This window comes from Hyla sarda, chromosome 2 (assembly GCF_029499605.1).
Source record: "Hyla sarda isolate aHylSar1 chromosome 2, aHylSar1.hap1, whole genome shotgun sequence".
In the NCBI taxonomy this organism is placed as follows: domain Eukaryota; kingdom Metazoa; phylum Chordata; class Amphibia; order Anura; family Hylidae; genus Hyla; species Hyla sarda.
In genome coordinates this window covers 436,343,815-436,357,974 of record NC_079190.1, presented here as the reverse complement: position 1 = coordinate 436,357,974, position 14,160 = coordinate 436,343,815, and the positions used below count along the sequence as shown (strand labels likewise).

The 14,160-nt window shown below is 40.6% G+C and overlaps 1 protein-coding gene and 1 long non-coding RNA gene across 5 annotated transcripts in view; one reads left to right on the top strand and one right to left on the bottom strand.

The window, feature by feature from the left end:
• The window catches only part of GLRA2 (glycine receptor alpha 2), a 177,045-nt gene that overhangs the window by 54,814 nt on the left and 108,071 nt on the right, over nucleotides 1-14,160 (bottom strand). For all 3 annotated transcript variants that reach the window (XM_056559167.1, XM_056559166.1, XM_056559165.1), the window contains one exon: nucleotides 6,813-6,962. In XM_056559167.1, the coding sequence (XP_056415142.1) occupies nucleotides 6,813-6,962 (150 nt within the window). The remainder of the gene's footprint in view (nucleotides 1-6,812; nucleotides 6,963-14,160) is intronic.
• Nucleotides 1-14,160, top strand: part of LOC130356957 (uncharacterized) — a 60,420-nt gene that overhangs the window by 2,920 nt on the left and 43,340 nt on the right. For both annotated transcript variants that reach the window (XR_008889043.1, XR_008889042.1), the window contains exon 2: nucleotides 6,690-6,774. This is a non-coding gene — a long non-coding RNA (uncharacterized LOC130356957). The remainder of the gene's footprint in view (nucleotides 1-6,689; nucleotides 6,775-14,160) is intronic.

The window sequence follows — 14,160 nt, the reverse complement described above, 5'->3', positions numbered from 1 at the left end:
GGCCATTTTAGCAAAAAGTGTTTTGTTAATTTATTTTACAGTTTGTGTTTATTTTAGTAGGAGTTGTTTTATAGGAAAGTGAGGGGGTCACAGCTTTTTTTTAATGGTTAATAGCCAGATACTAAAACATATTCTTTTTTTTCCTAGTATGTTGCTATTTTCTGATTGTAAATTATTTTATTTAATTTGTTACACAATATTTTTGGGGCAGCCATACTGCCTGAGCTACTGCTGTGCTCTGTAACAGCATTTAGAGAGATGCTTTACAGCAAGCTCAATGGACATAGGCATAATAGACTGAAGAGGACTCACTGACTTCTATAGAAATGCATTCTAGGAATGCTGTGTGACCTGTGCAGAGGTCACTGTTCAGCAATGAATAGCCTGATCCCTTCTTATATATATCATATACTGCATGTGATGATAATGAAAAGGCTGCAGGAAGTTCTCTCTCCAATACAGAAAGTGTCATCTTATTATTAGGCTTAGTGACCAGAATAAAAATTGCAAGATTTCAGGACTATTTAAAAAAAAAAATAAAATACTGTCTTAAAAACAAGTTTAAAGGGTACCTCTCATCAAAAAAAACTTTTGATATATTATAGATTAATGTATGCAGAATAACTTTACAATTGCATGTTATTAAAAAATATGCTTCTTTCTATTTATTTTTCCACTTTGAAGAAATGACCACTAGGGGTCTCCCTACCAGTCCTGGCAGCAAGCATTTCAGACTCATGCTGGAGTCCTAAACACTACGAGCTGCCAGTCTGCTTTGTTCACAAAGGAGAACACTCAGAGCTGCCAGCCTGCTTTGTTCACAGCCTGTTTGGCTGTGAACAAAGCAGGCTGGCAGCTCTGAGTGTTTAGGACTCCAGCATGAGTCAGAAATGGTTGCTGACAGGACTGATCGGGAAAAATACAATAGAAAGAAGCATATTTTTCATTAACATGCTATTGGAAAGTTATTCAACATTCATTAATCTAAAATATATCAAAAGTTTATTTGATGAGAGGTACCCTTTAACAATTTAAAAATTGTCTAAACAATAGATCGTTTTCAGATTCCTTTCAAATAATTAAATTCTTCCTGCCTGCAGCTGCCATTAGGTGGCTGACTGCATAGGAATTTATGCTGTACAACGCCTATGAGTTTAGTATGTGCTGCCCCCAGTGGTGACAGGAATAATTGTGATCAAACTTCTTTCCTTGTGAATGGCCCAGAGAAGGGTTTCCTGCTACTTAAACCTCCACTGTGTTAAGCACATATTCCCTCCCAGGAGCAATGCTTCAAGGGAAGACTCTCTCAGTAATACATCTGATGCTTATTTGGTATGCCTAAATACAGTAGGAAAAAGAAGGCATACAGAGGTACGAGCACTTTTATGGGTGCCTATATTATGGCTGTGTACAGAGCCGCGTGCATGCGGCATTAAACTAAGTGTTTTATAAATATTCATATTGCGTACCATTTCTGTATCAACTTGGTTTAGAGTGTTGGTTTGATACTACTTAGCAATCTCCATAGCAACGTCTTGCTGTTCCTGCGCCGCTGCTTATGTAGGGGGAAATCATTGTTTAATCTATGTGCACACATTCATCTATTTAATCACTGCCTTTTGTACTCCTGCTTACAACCGCACTGCTCGCGATCACCATTGTTTTGGCGACCCCTGACTGCAGGAGGATACAATCTTTTATGCAATTAACATAATGTAGAATTATGAGACAATAAGTTGACAACGCTTCCAAAAACATGTTATTTATTTGCTGAAATTGAAGAAAGCACAATAAAATATATCATGCGGTACGGGCGCTGTCAGAAATTACAGCGCTAAAGCTGGTTTATTGCACAAAGACATATTTAGAACTCAGAGCATGCACTGGGCTTTCCTGGGGTGATTTAGAAGATTGCTGAGTCCAAGACCTACCAATTCTATTTATAAATTACTTTTCTGTAAAAGAAGTAAATGGATATATGTTGTATTTTCATATAGAGGAGAACAGTTGCATATATATATATATATATATATATATATATATCTACTACTAAGTCTACTGTCTATGAAAGATTTCTGGGGGATACGTTTTAATTTGTAATTTTTAATTTGCCCTTTTTGTTCAATGGATAAAACCATAAAATGGTACTATTACGTAAATGTTTTTTGAGTGCAGGAAGAAGACTGGAAACCCAGATGTAGAGCATAAAACTTTATACAGGTGTTCCCATTGATCAGTTGTTCCTACAAGCCAACAGTGCTAAACACTGAGCCAATGTGCTTCCAAGTGATGGCTACCTACAATCTAGTACAGGAGCCGCTGTCACACTGGATTGTGTAGGTTGAGTGGAGGCAATGAAGGTTGGTTGGATTGATGCTCCCCCATTTATCTGCTTTATTGCTTAGTCGAAATAAAATAAGAAGTATTCTGACAGTCAAATAGCCAACCTCTACCTTTATATGCTGCCATCAGGTCTGCTTTAAAGCTTCTATACCTACAGGATGTGCATGATGACGTCATTGTGCTCTCCCCAGAAAAACTGACATTCCCTGCCTCTAGTGGCCGCAGGTAACATCACTGGAGGTTGGAAGCCCCTGGAGACCCCACGGCTTAAATGAGTTAGGATTCCTGTGGTGGTAATACGCCATAGTAGTCCTAGCATATCCAGTCTTCCCCTCACAGAGTGGTGGATTCTTGGTGCACAACAGTTGGGAACCACTGCTTTGATCAGTCATGGTCTTGTTGCTCTATTAGTCCTCTATTAGGACATGTAAATGTTTTTGTTTTTAATGACAGGGACACTTATAAACTGTGTAATATAGATGGTTATATGATGTAAATGTATTTGACTGATTCTCTAATGTCAGGATATTCTGTCTCCTAAAGTATGTGAGTATAATGGAATAATTTTGGAAAATACTGAAAACAAAAAGCAAGATCTGGGTATTGTTCTAGACCTCATCAGCCTTTGTGTAAACCACAAGAGACTACTAAGCAGGGCTGGCCTCAATGTCAGCTGAGCCACCATGTACTTAAGATCACTATAGCTATGGAAGATTTGGTTTGGGTAAACTAACGGACTTTTACAAGTACTTATTACTAGGGATCGACCGATATCGTTTTTTTAGGGCCGATACCGATAATCGGTGGAGGTTAGGGCCGGTAGCCGATAACTTATACCGATATTCCGGTATAAGTTATCGGCTATTTATCCCCCCACGACACTGCTGCAGATCATTGATTTAAAGCAAGCGCTTTAAATCAATGAACTGCAGTGGCTTTTGCGGTGCCATAGACCACCGCCGCCACCCGCTTCTCTCCCCCTGCCTGTCTGGGGGTCCTGAGTCTTATCACCGCCACCGCCCCCCCACCGCACCGCTCCCCCCCCACCGCCGCACCACTCCGCCCTACCGCCGCACCGCTCCACGCCCCCTACCACCACACCGCGCCGCGTCGCACCCCCCAACGCACCGCCCCGGCCCATTGCCTCCCCCATCCCCGATTTTACAATTACCTGTTCCCGGGGCCCGGGGTCCACTCTACATGTGGCTCCGGTGGCGTCCTCCTGAGCTGTCACTGTGCGCACTGACGGTGATGTCACGTCGCGTCACGTCACTCGTCATTGCGCACAGCATAACGCAGGACGCAGCAGGAGCCAGAAGTAGCGTGGACCCCGAGAACAGGTAATTATAAAACCGGGGATGGGGGAGGCAATGGGGCCGGTGCGGTGGGGGGTGCGACGTGGTGCGGTGGGTCGGGGGGGGGGGGGGCGGTCGCGGTGCGGTGGGGGCGGTGCATGGGGCGGGACATTATCGGTTTATCGGCAAGGTAATTGCCGATACCGATAATGCCCAAAATCGTGATTATCGGCCGATAATATCGGCCAAACCAATAATCGGTCTATCCCTACGTATAACTTATATTTTTCAGGCATAGACCTTTTTTAAATCAGTAACTAAAGATCTATTATTTTTTTCAGTCTGTAGGAAGTCAAGTCCCCTTCTGCTGCTAGTTTATAAATCCAAAATACATTTGATACACCTATCTGTAACTTACTTTACATGCGATCTGTTTGGCATCTCCTGTTGAACTGTCTGTATACCGTAGAAAACTATCCAAAGGATAGGGGATAAGATGTCTGATCGCAGGGGTCCTGCCGCTGGGGACCTCCGCGATCTCCCTGCTGCACCTGGCGTTCTTTTAAAGCATTGGGTGCAGTGCTGGAGGCTTGTGATGTCACATCCACGCCCCCTCAATGCAAGACTATGGGAGGGGGCGTGGTCATTACATCACAAACGGGGCGTGACCATGACATTACGAGCCTCCGCCCCACATCTCCAGTCATCTGTCACAGAGGGAAGTTCACTCTGTGCACCAGATGTATGAAGTGCTGCAGCCAAGATCACGGTGGTCCGCAGCGGCAGGCCGCCCACGATTAGACATCTTATAAGATGTCTAGGGGCGGAGCACCCCTTTAATACAGTCTATTCATTACACCTGACATCTGCACTATTATAATATGTGGATAATTTCATTATACTACTTTGTTTACTACTTATGACTTTGTACACTGATTGCAACATCTAAACAATATCACCAAGAATGGACGCTATAAAATCAGGTAAAAAGCAACAATTATACTATTAACTAACTAACTTAATTAACACAATGAAAGCCGTCTTGGCTCCACAATAGTGATTCCTTTCATCAAAATATAGTCAAATGTTTATGAAACAAATTCAAAATGCACAAGACCAGTCAGTCCAGTAAATATCTTATAAGAACATACACACTTACCCTGATTTACTAAGAGTGGAGTTTTCTTTGTGAGTTTTAATTCCTCACAATTTTTTTCCACGGTATTTACTAATGTTTCCCTACATTTTGCTCTTTTCCCTACATTTTGCTTTTTTTTTTTTACACATGCTCTGATCTGTAGGGTTTTCCTCAGCTCATATCCACCACATTTTCTGTGGAAACCTTAGTAAATAGGTTGTGTTTTTGTGAAAATGTCGTGGACACGCCCCTTTTCCCGTAAAAGGTAAAATGGAGAGTTGGTCGGGTTTTTTTCAATTCTGGCATAGACAGAATTTCTGGCAGAATGCACCAGAATCTGTCCCACAACCCAACAAAACATGTTGGGTTTACAATAGTAAATCAGGGCCGCTATGTAAGGATCTGTTCCCGCTTTGTTTTGTAATCACATTTGGCATATGCACTTTGAAAGTCTATAAAGTGGTATACGAGAGAAGCAGAGGTGTAGCTTGTAGCTTCTGGGACCCAATGCAAAATCTGCAATAGGGCCCCATAGGCCAGTGAAAATACTGGTCTCTTATGGGACAGATGTATTTTAGGGCCCCCTTAGGCACCAGGGCCCCGCTGCGACTGCTACCTCTATAGCCCTCTGGAAGGAAGCATCTATTGGAGGTATAACTGTAGATCGGGAATACCTCTAATAGGAGCAAGAAAGAAATGTGAGCAGAGTTTTAGAGAGTCAGTCTCCTGACTCTCAACTGTTACTATATGTAGATGAAAGAAGTTTTCTCATTTCAGACATTTATTCCATATTGTGACATGGACGATACAATATGACAAATGTATTCAATTTATTGTGCATAGGGCAACTCCTGAGCAGGTATACAAGTTCATACCATGTTTAGTGGTAGATAATCTTAGATCTCATGAACTTGGTCAACATATGGATCCATGTGTACAGGCTTCAATATGGCACCTATGGACTGCCAAAGCCCATACTGCGCCTTCCTGTTCTTTATATTCAATACAGAGACACAGGCATTTTTTAAAATATATTTTTATACAGAATCTTTATAAATTTATTCTAGCATATCATGGAGATATTTTCCTCTTGAAGTTTTTTTCTAGGGCGCTATCCAGTAGTACATAAAGGTGCAGATTTATGATTGTATACGGTATATGCCAGAATTCTAGCAAAATGTGTGCCAAAAACTGGCTTACATGCTTGTGCCAAATTTATAACGGGTTTTGGCCTTTTTTGGACACTATTTTAACTTGCCCAAGCCCTTCATTAGACCCAGCTTATTGGAAAAGATGCCTGGCTTAAATGCATTAAAAAGTGTACCAAACTTTTGGTGCATGATTCTGGTGTAAAGTAAGCCAACTAATAGTTGGTTTAAACTTACCCCAGACTGGAGGGTCAGACATGAGGGTAAGAAGGATTTATTAAATAGCAAGAGCCACTATGATAACTAATTGTGCATTTAAATATGGAGTCTTATGTTTGCATCATTTAAAGGGGTACTCCAATGGCCAGTATTGGGAACATTTAGTTCCAAATGCTGTGTGCACATGCGGTATGGGGTCGGCCACACCCTCTTGTGATGTCACATTACACCGCTTCAATGCAAGTCTATGGGAGGGGGCCACTCCCCCTCCCATAGACTTGCATTGAGGGGCGTGGTGTGAGGTCACGAGGGGGCATGGCGGACCCCCGCATCGTGCGCGCACACAGCATTCGGAACTAAATGTTCACAACACTGGCCAGTGGAGTTGATAGTTTTAGTAAATTCCCCCTAGAGAGTCCATAGAATCATTGTAATATAGAATCATTGGGACTCTATAGCAAAAGGTTCATGCAGGCTTCTAGCAAAGTTTGTCAGCTGCTAAGCAAAACATCAACTTTCTAAGAGATGTTATTTCTGCTTCCACAGATCAAGGATGGATCAGAAAATGACGGTAATAGCTGGAGTACATTCCAATTCAAGACATAAAGTGTGATACAAAATAGAAAACACAGTAAGTATTGTAACATGAGATATATGAAATTTTCCTACCTTGCTTTGTCTTTTCTGCCTCCTGCGTAGTCTCAGAAACTCCTTGTGTTGCCTTGATACAAAATTCACAGCTGCATATTCTAGTAAAGCAGCAAACACAAACAGCAGGCAGACCGCCATCCAGATGTCAATGGCTTTCACATACGATACCTGTCAAAGGTGAAAACAGAAGTCTAAAACTTGTGCTCTCTGTGTTAACGGTGTATGAAACGTTTTCCCCCAAATTACTTGTTTTTCATTTGGGGAATATTATATATATATATATATATATATATATATATATATATCTCCAAAGGATAAATTGGCCAGCACTATTGATCCAAACTATTGTAAAAACCTAGCTTGCAGGTGCAGGCTGCTGGGCTAAATATACAGCAACAGGAGAATACAGCAGCACACCTCTAGCACAAAGATATAGATGAAACATGAGTATATAGATAAAACATGAGTATATAGATGGCGCCAAATAGCGTGGGCCGTCCCACCACCGGGTGGGACGGTCCACGCTATTTGGCGCCAAATTTGCAAGCTAAGTACCTCATATTTTCATAGTTTCATATCTTCATTTATTGCATTACAGCTGTATAGCTTTTCATGTTTTATCTATATACTTATGTTTTATCTATATACTCATGTTTCATCTATATCTTTGTGCTAGCAGTGTGCTGCTGTATTCTCCTGTTGCTGTATATATATATATATATATATATACATATATATATATACATATATATATATATATATATATATATATATATATAGATTCCTCATACAGATAAATGGAGTCCCATGTAACTACATTGATCTGTGTGCTCTGTGATCATTTGGTTGAGCCTGCTTACCCAGGCTCAATTAAATGAAGAGCCACGGACCCTCAGGGATGCGGAGGTAAGCTCTCCGGCTACCTCCACAGTGGGGGCAATCCACTGTGGAGGTAGCCGGAGGGCTCACATCTGCATCCCTGGGGTCGGTGGCTCTTCATTTGATTGATCGCAGAGCACACAGATCAATGTAGTTTTATGGAGCAATCTCTGATGTCCGTCATTACAGACAGATGTCAGAGGCATCTCCCTGTAATGATGCAGACCTGACCCACGGCCCGCATCATGTCTTCATCCGATCCATGACGAACGTGTATGTCATGGTTCGGGAAAGGGTTAAGCCACGGCCACCTAAATTATCGGCGGAAAATTCACTTAGCTTAAAATGCCGAAAGGGACGTTTTCAGATGGTAATTTTAAATAATAATGTATAATAGATTTAAAAGATATATATCTTACATATATAAAATATGTAGAACAAGCAACTATTCATTATAAATGGCTGTGGGTTTCATTGATATACTACTCTGTCCTGAAATGTCTATATCTAAAAGGGGTTGACCTACCAGTAAGACCTACCTCCTTTCTTCAGGTAATTGTATGATTACAAATGGTTTGTCTGCCATGTTGAAAACAGGGTCCTAAATCTCCAATCAGAATGTCACAGCAGTCACATGTGTGCACCACCGCTTCATTCATTGGTTATGGGAGCTGCTGGAGACAGCTAAGCTCTGTACTTGAACTAGGTGGGGGTCTCAGTAGTCAGACCTTGCCGGTGATCGTACACTTATCCCCTATTCATAGGGAGTCTGCACAGCAGCAGATTTTCACTGATTGAGTTATGTTTCTTAGCTGCGCCGTGGTGATGCTGCACAACGTAAAGGGAACAGCATATTTGAGTTTTTTTTTAAGCAATGTCCTTATACAGAAGCAGGTCTGAAGACAACATCACAGTTTTTTCATGTGCCATTAAAACCAGTGAAAAGAGGACTTGCTGTGGGTAAATGCATGCCTGTCAAGCCCCCTCCCTGTCACGAGAGGGCTTGGCTGACCCCCTGCAGCGCACACACAGCGTTCAGAACTAAATGTTCCCAATGCTGGCCAGAGGAGTACCTCTCTAACTTCATTTCTCAAGGACCCCCAATAGGTCATAATTTAAGGATATCCTATACAGAAAATTTAAGTAGTAATTCTTGTTGCACCGACAATAGCTGTATAATTTGTGTGTTAACCCCTTAAGGACAGACCCATTTTTTATCTTAATGACCAGGCTCTTTTTTTTTTATTTGACTTGTGTCTCTTTAAATGGTAATAACTTAAGAACGTTTTATCTGAGTGGAGCGATTCTGATATTGTTTTTTGTGACATATACTTTATATAAGTGGTGCATTTTTGTTGACACATGCAGCAATTTTTGTGAAAAACTCCAAAATATTGTGAAAAACTGGAAAATTTTATGGTGTACACTGTGCGGTAAAGGTGATGTTATATTTATTCTGTGGGTCAGTACGATTATGGCGATACCCATTTTATACAGCTTGCTATGTTCTTTTTCCTTTTCTAAGCAAAATTATTTTTCTGCCATTCATTTTCCAACAGCTGTAACTTTTTTATTTTTCGTCTGACGCCATTGAGTAAGGGCTTATTTTTTGCGGGATGAGCTGTACTTTTCATTAGTATCATTTTTGCGATACTTGTTACCTTTTGATCTCTTTTATTCCGCTATTTGCACCAAAATTTCAAATTTTGCGCTTTTTTTCTTCATACGGGATAATTTACATTATAGTTTTATAATACATGTCATTATGGATGTGGCAATACCTATTATGTATATGATTTGTGTTTTTGATCCTTTTTGGTGATAAAACTTTTATTGGGCTTTTATTGGGAAAGGAGCCTTTTTTTTTTAACACTTCATACTTTGATTTAAGAACTATTTATTTTATTTTTTAAACTTTTTACAGGTTATACTATGCTGCAATACATTTGTACTGCAGCACAGTATGACCCGATCAGCTGCACACAGTACAGTCTGTGTGATCTAGTCTGTGGCTGGATCTCACAGGCTTCCATAGCAGGCAGACAGGACGTCATGATCTGACCTCCTGCTGCCATAGCAACCAACGATGACCCGTGATCGTATCGCGGTGCCGCCGTTGGTGAACAGGGGGAGCGCGGCATCTATGGGTTTAATGCAGCTGCGGCCCCAGCAGCTGCGGCGGAACTTCGGCTGTGATTGACAGCTGGGTCCCACTGCCAATCCCTGCGCTGCCCGCGGCAGTGCAGGAGATCGCTAGGACGTATGCATACATCCCAGCGTGAACGTTTTGGGTGCTGGGACATATTCATACGTCCTATAGCAGGAAGGGGTTAAAGGAGGAAATCTTGGAAACATATGTTGGGTGTACTTGAGGACTGGTGTTGAGATTTACTGCAGTAGGTAGCTGGAGAGACATACCAGGGTAACCTTAAAATGGTACTCTGGAGAGAAAAAAAAGAAATTGACTGCCGCCAGAAAGTTTTGTGAATTACTTCTATTTAAAAATCTTAATCCTTCCAGTACTCAACAGCTGCTGTATGCTCCAGAGGAAGTTGTGTAGTTCTTTCCAGTCTGACCACAGTGCTCTCTGCTGCCACCTCTGTCCCTGTCAGGAACTGTCCAGAGAAGGAGCAAACCTCTCCTGCTCCGGACAGTTCCTGACATGGACAGAGGTGGCAGCAGAGTGCATTGTGGTTAGACTGGAAAGAACTACATAACTTCCTTTGGATCATACAACAGCTGACAAGTGCTGGAAGGGTTAAGATTTTTAATAGAAGTCATTTATAAATCTATATAACTTTCTGGCACCAGTTTATTTGTAAACATTTTTTTACTCCAGAGTACCCCTTTAAAAGTCTGCCATTGCTCATCAGTTCTTATAAGAAACTGATCTTTTCTCTTTAGGCAAAAATAATTATCCCCCATGTGTACATTATGCAAACTCAACTGACTGGCTTCTCCATGAATAAACCACAATTAGAATATAAAAATTAGTGTATTTTATCCTCATTGCTTCCAGCTTCTACTGATTTACAAAAGAAATAAAGAAATTTCAGGTGAACATGTTTGCAGGAATTTTATGATAGTCAATGAAATTCTTCAGTTCTGCTAACAATGGGGACGTGCATCCATTTAAAATCACAAAAATAACACAGGCTGATTTCTATACTAAATCTCAACCAAAAGCTAAGTAAACATGATATTCACTTCAACAAGGTTCTCATTCTATGATCTACAAGAATATTATGTAAACATATAATATGGGGTTCATTCCCATAAGTGGTAAAATAAACAGATTGGATTTATTGAACAATTCTGTACATACAGTGGCACAGTAATCTTGATGGTTACAGTCATTATAATGGTTACACTTACACTAGGTGGCACTGTTGCTTAAACATGTCTGGAATACAACATTGACAGGTGCATAACAATATTTAACCATAAACAATCTTTTTGAATCCCTGTTATCTTCTCAGGAGCTTCACCCAGGCCTATGTTTTTGCACACAGATTTAACCTGGTTTCATATTTTCAACCACATGGCAACCCTGTCTTCCAGTGTTTCAGAAGCTGCTCTCGAGGGCTCTTTCCTCAACATTGCTTGCTATAAAAAATACTGTGCCCAGTAGGCTATACTCTTTTAAAGGTACCAAGAGGCTTCTATTAGGTCTGCCTTAAGATATCTTCATTCTACACTCAACCTATACTGCTTCATTGTTGGCCTATACAAAATACTACATACCGCCCTCCTTCTAGGCACCACTGTAAAAACTCACACTCTGTGCTGTAACACTTTTGCAGGCCCCAATTTGTGAAGCAGCCAAACCAATACCCTTTCACAGAATCGTTCCACATTCAACAGGAGACCCTCTTACAGTTTATGACCACTATCAGTGGGCACATTGTTCACTGGACTCCAGTTCAGTCGCTCTTCAACAGTCTCCAGCCCGGCATCCACCGCCCATAGCAACCAATCAGATCGCTTCTTTCACTTATGAAAAGGCCTCTGAAAAATGAAAGAAGGGATCTGATTGGTTGCTATGGGCAACTATATTGCAACTTTTCCTCTGGACAGGTTTTGATAACTCTCCCCCCAAGTGTTCTGGCCTCAAGCATACTCTAGCTATATAGGCGAAGGCAACTATTCACTAATATCTCTTCTACACGTTCCATTGTTGGTGCCAAATCTCTCCTTCTTAACACATTCTGCAGCTCCTCCCAAAGTGGTGGTTCAGCGCATCACCAGGCGTATCCTCATTCCAACACTAAGTGCTTTCAGGGCTTTTGATGTTACTAGCACACATGTTAAACCCTCTCTGTGAGAAGAGTGTGTGATATGTCTACTGTAGACAACAGTCATCATGTGTTCTAAGAACTACTGGACTTCCTGCCTGGAGTAAAAGCTGAAAGAAACAGGGTATGTGCTCAACAAAGATTACACTTCAGTTCTAAAACTTTAAAGGGGTATTCTGGCCTTAGACATTTCAGGTGTCCCCAGAGGTGTTTACTAGAAAATTATGGTTCTAAATAAAAGGAAACATGAGGAGAAGGTATTTTGAGCCAGGTCCCCTTTTCACTGAGAGCCCTATGACAGTGGCGTGGTCTGCCTTAACCCTTAGAAGACACAGACGATTTTTTTTTGCATTTTCTGTTTTACTCCTTGCAATAATACTTTGTTTTCCATCTACAAGGCTATATGAGGGCTTGTTTTTTGCAAAACTAATTTTACCTTGTAATCACACATTTCATTTTACCAAAAAATACTGAAAAACATAAAAAACATGCAATTTTTGGATTGCGAAGTATTTGAAAGTACTAAAAAAAACTAAATTATATAGTTCGACAAAACAGATAATCCAATAAAACAATACAAATTAGAAAACGAAATGAGGAAACTCTGAATAATATAAACAACCAAAAATGATGAAAGCAAAATCTATCTTATTACAATGTGTATGTTCTTTGGCCAATCAGCTTATTTCTTTTGTGTTTGTGTGGAGTCAGACACGAGGGGGTTGTTTATGTTTTAATAGGAGGCTGAGCAGATCTTGAAACTTTACCAAAAGAATGCCAAATGTGGTTGAAAAATAAAAATGACAAAACGAAAAGTGCGCTTGACGAAAAGAAACTAAACTTAACAAAATATTTTTACAGTTCGAATAACGAAAAGTTCAGAATACCGAATGAGTTAAAAAAAACAACAAAACTAAAAAAATGTGCTTAACAAAACTAAATTTAACAAGCAGAACAAAATTTGTTCATCATGCACACCTATTATCTGTATTCTCACCGAAAAAACACTAAAACTTAGCTTTTAATATATATTAAATTTAAAGGGGAATAAATCCCAAACCATCAAAAACAAAAATGGCACAAAGCCATAGAGAACAAATCCAATCACGATAGTTTGTCTGTGTCAAAAAATACCTACCCCCGATCAGGGTTTATGACAAAGACAAACAGCCAAGTAGATCTATACGACCGGTCCAACAACTACAATCATTAGAGGAAGATTGCACAAAAAATAACAAATTCAATATAGTCACCTGTGCTAAAGGTAGGGTGTGAGGTAAAGGTAAAAAGGGGGAGAGGGGACTATTGGATATTGGCCAAGTTTTGACAATAGGCCACTAGCCTGGTGTCTCCCTAAATTGCCCTCTCTCTAGGCCCAGCCCTAGGCGGAGTGTACGCCCTGATAAGGGCGACCCCATACCGGAACCTAAACCTGTCTCTGTTCCTGTATACCCTACAATGAGAGGTATAGAGGGAGGGGGCTCACTGTCTCACTGGGGTACCCTGAATAGCTAGAGGGATAGGATAGGAGATCCCTACTAGTATACCAATGATTGGAGATATAAAGAAGTATTAGTGGGGGGCTGTATAAGTCCACAACCAGAGGTCTATAACAAGGGAGCCACTAAATGAATCGTCTATATAAGGGGAGCCACTAGATGGATTGACAAGGTATCAGGTGTTTGTATATTACATAAAAGATACAATATATATCAATTACAACGGCCCTGAAAGTAGTGTCAAGTGGTAAATATGACACTCAAAACAAAAGAACTTGTTCCTGCCAAGATAACAAACTCAGAAATATATTGAGTAAATAATGAAACAGATATCAGATGGTAGTATTGACATATATATATGGTTTGCAAAATGACATATATCTCAATGGCAAAATACAACAGTGCCAGGTGGATATCAACCTGTCAATTATAGTGGCTCAACATAATAGATGACTAGACCAACAAAATAATAGATAGATATACTTATCAGACAAATGAGGACCGGTCTCTAACAAGGATGTCACAAAAAGTGTCCCATATTGCACTGATATGGAAAATGTCCCAACGCGTTTCACGCCCCCTGCTCATCAGGGGACGGTCTGGGGGGTGGGTAGAACTGGCAAGACAATCCTTGGATGGTCAGATAGGGAGCAGTACAGATGGTGACACACTGCTGGTGACCATGTGTCTAAA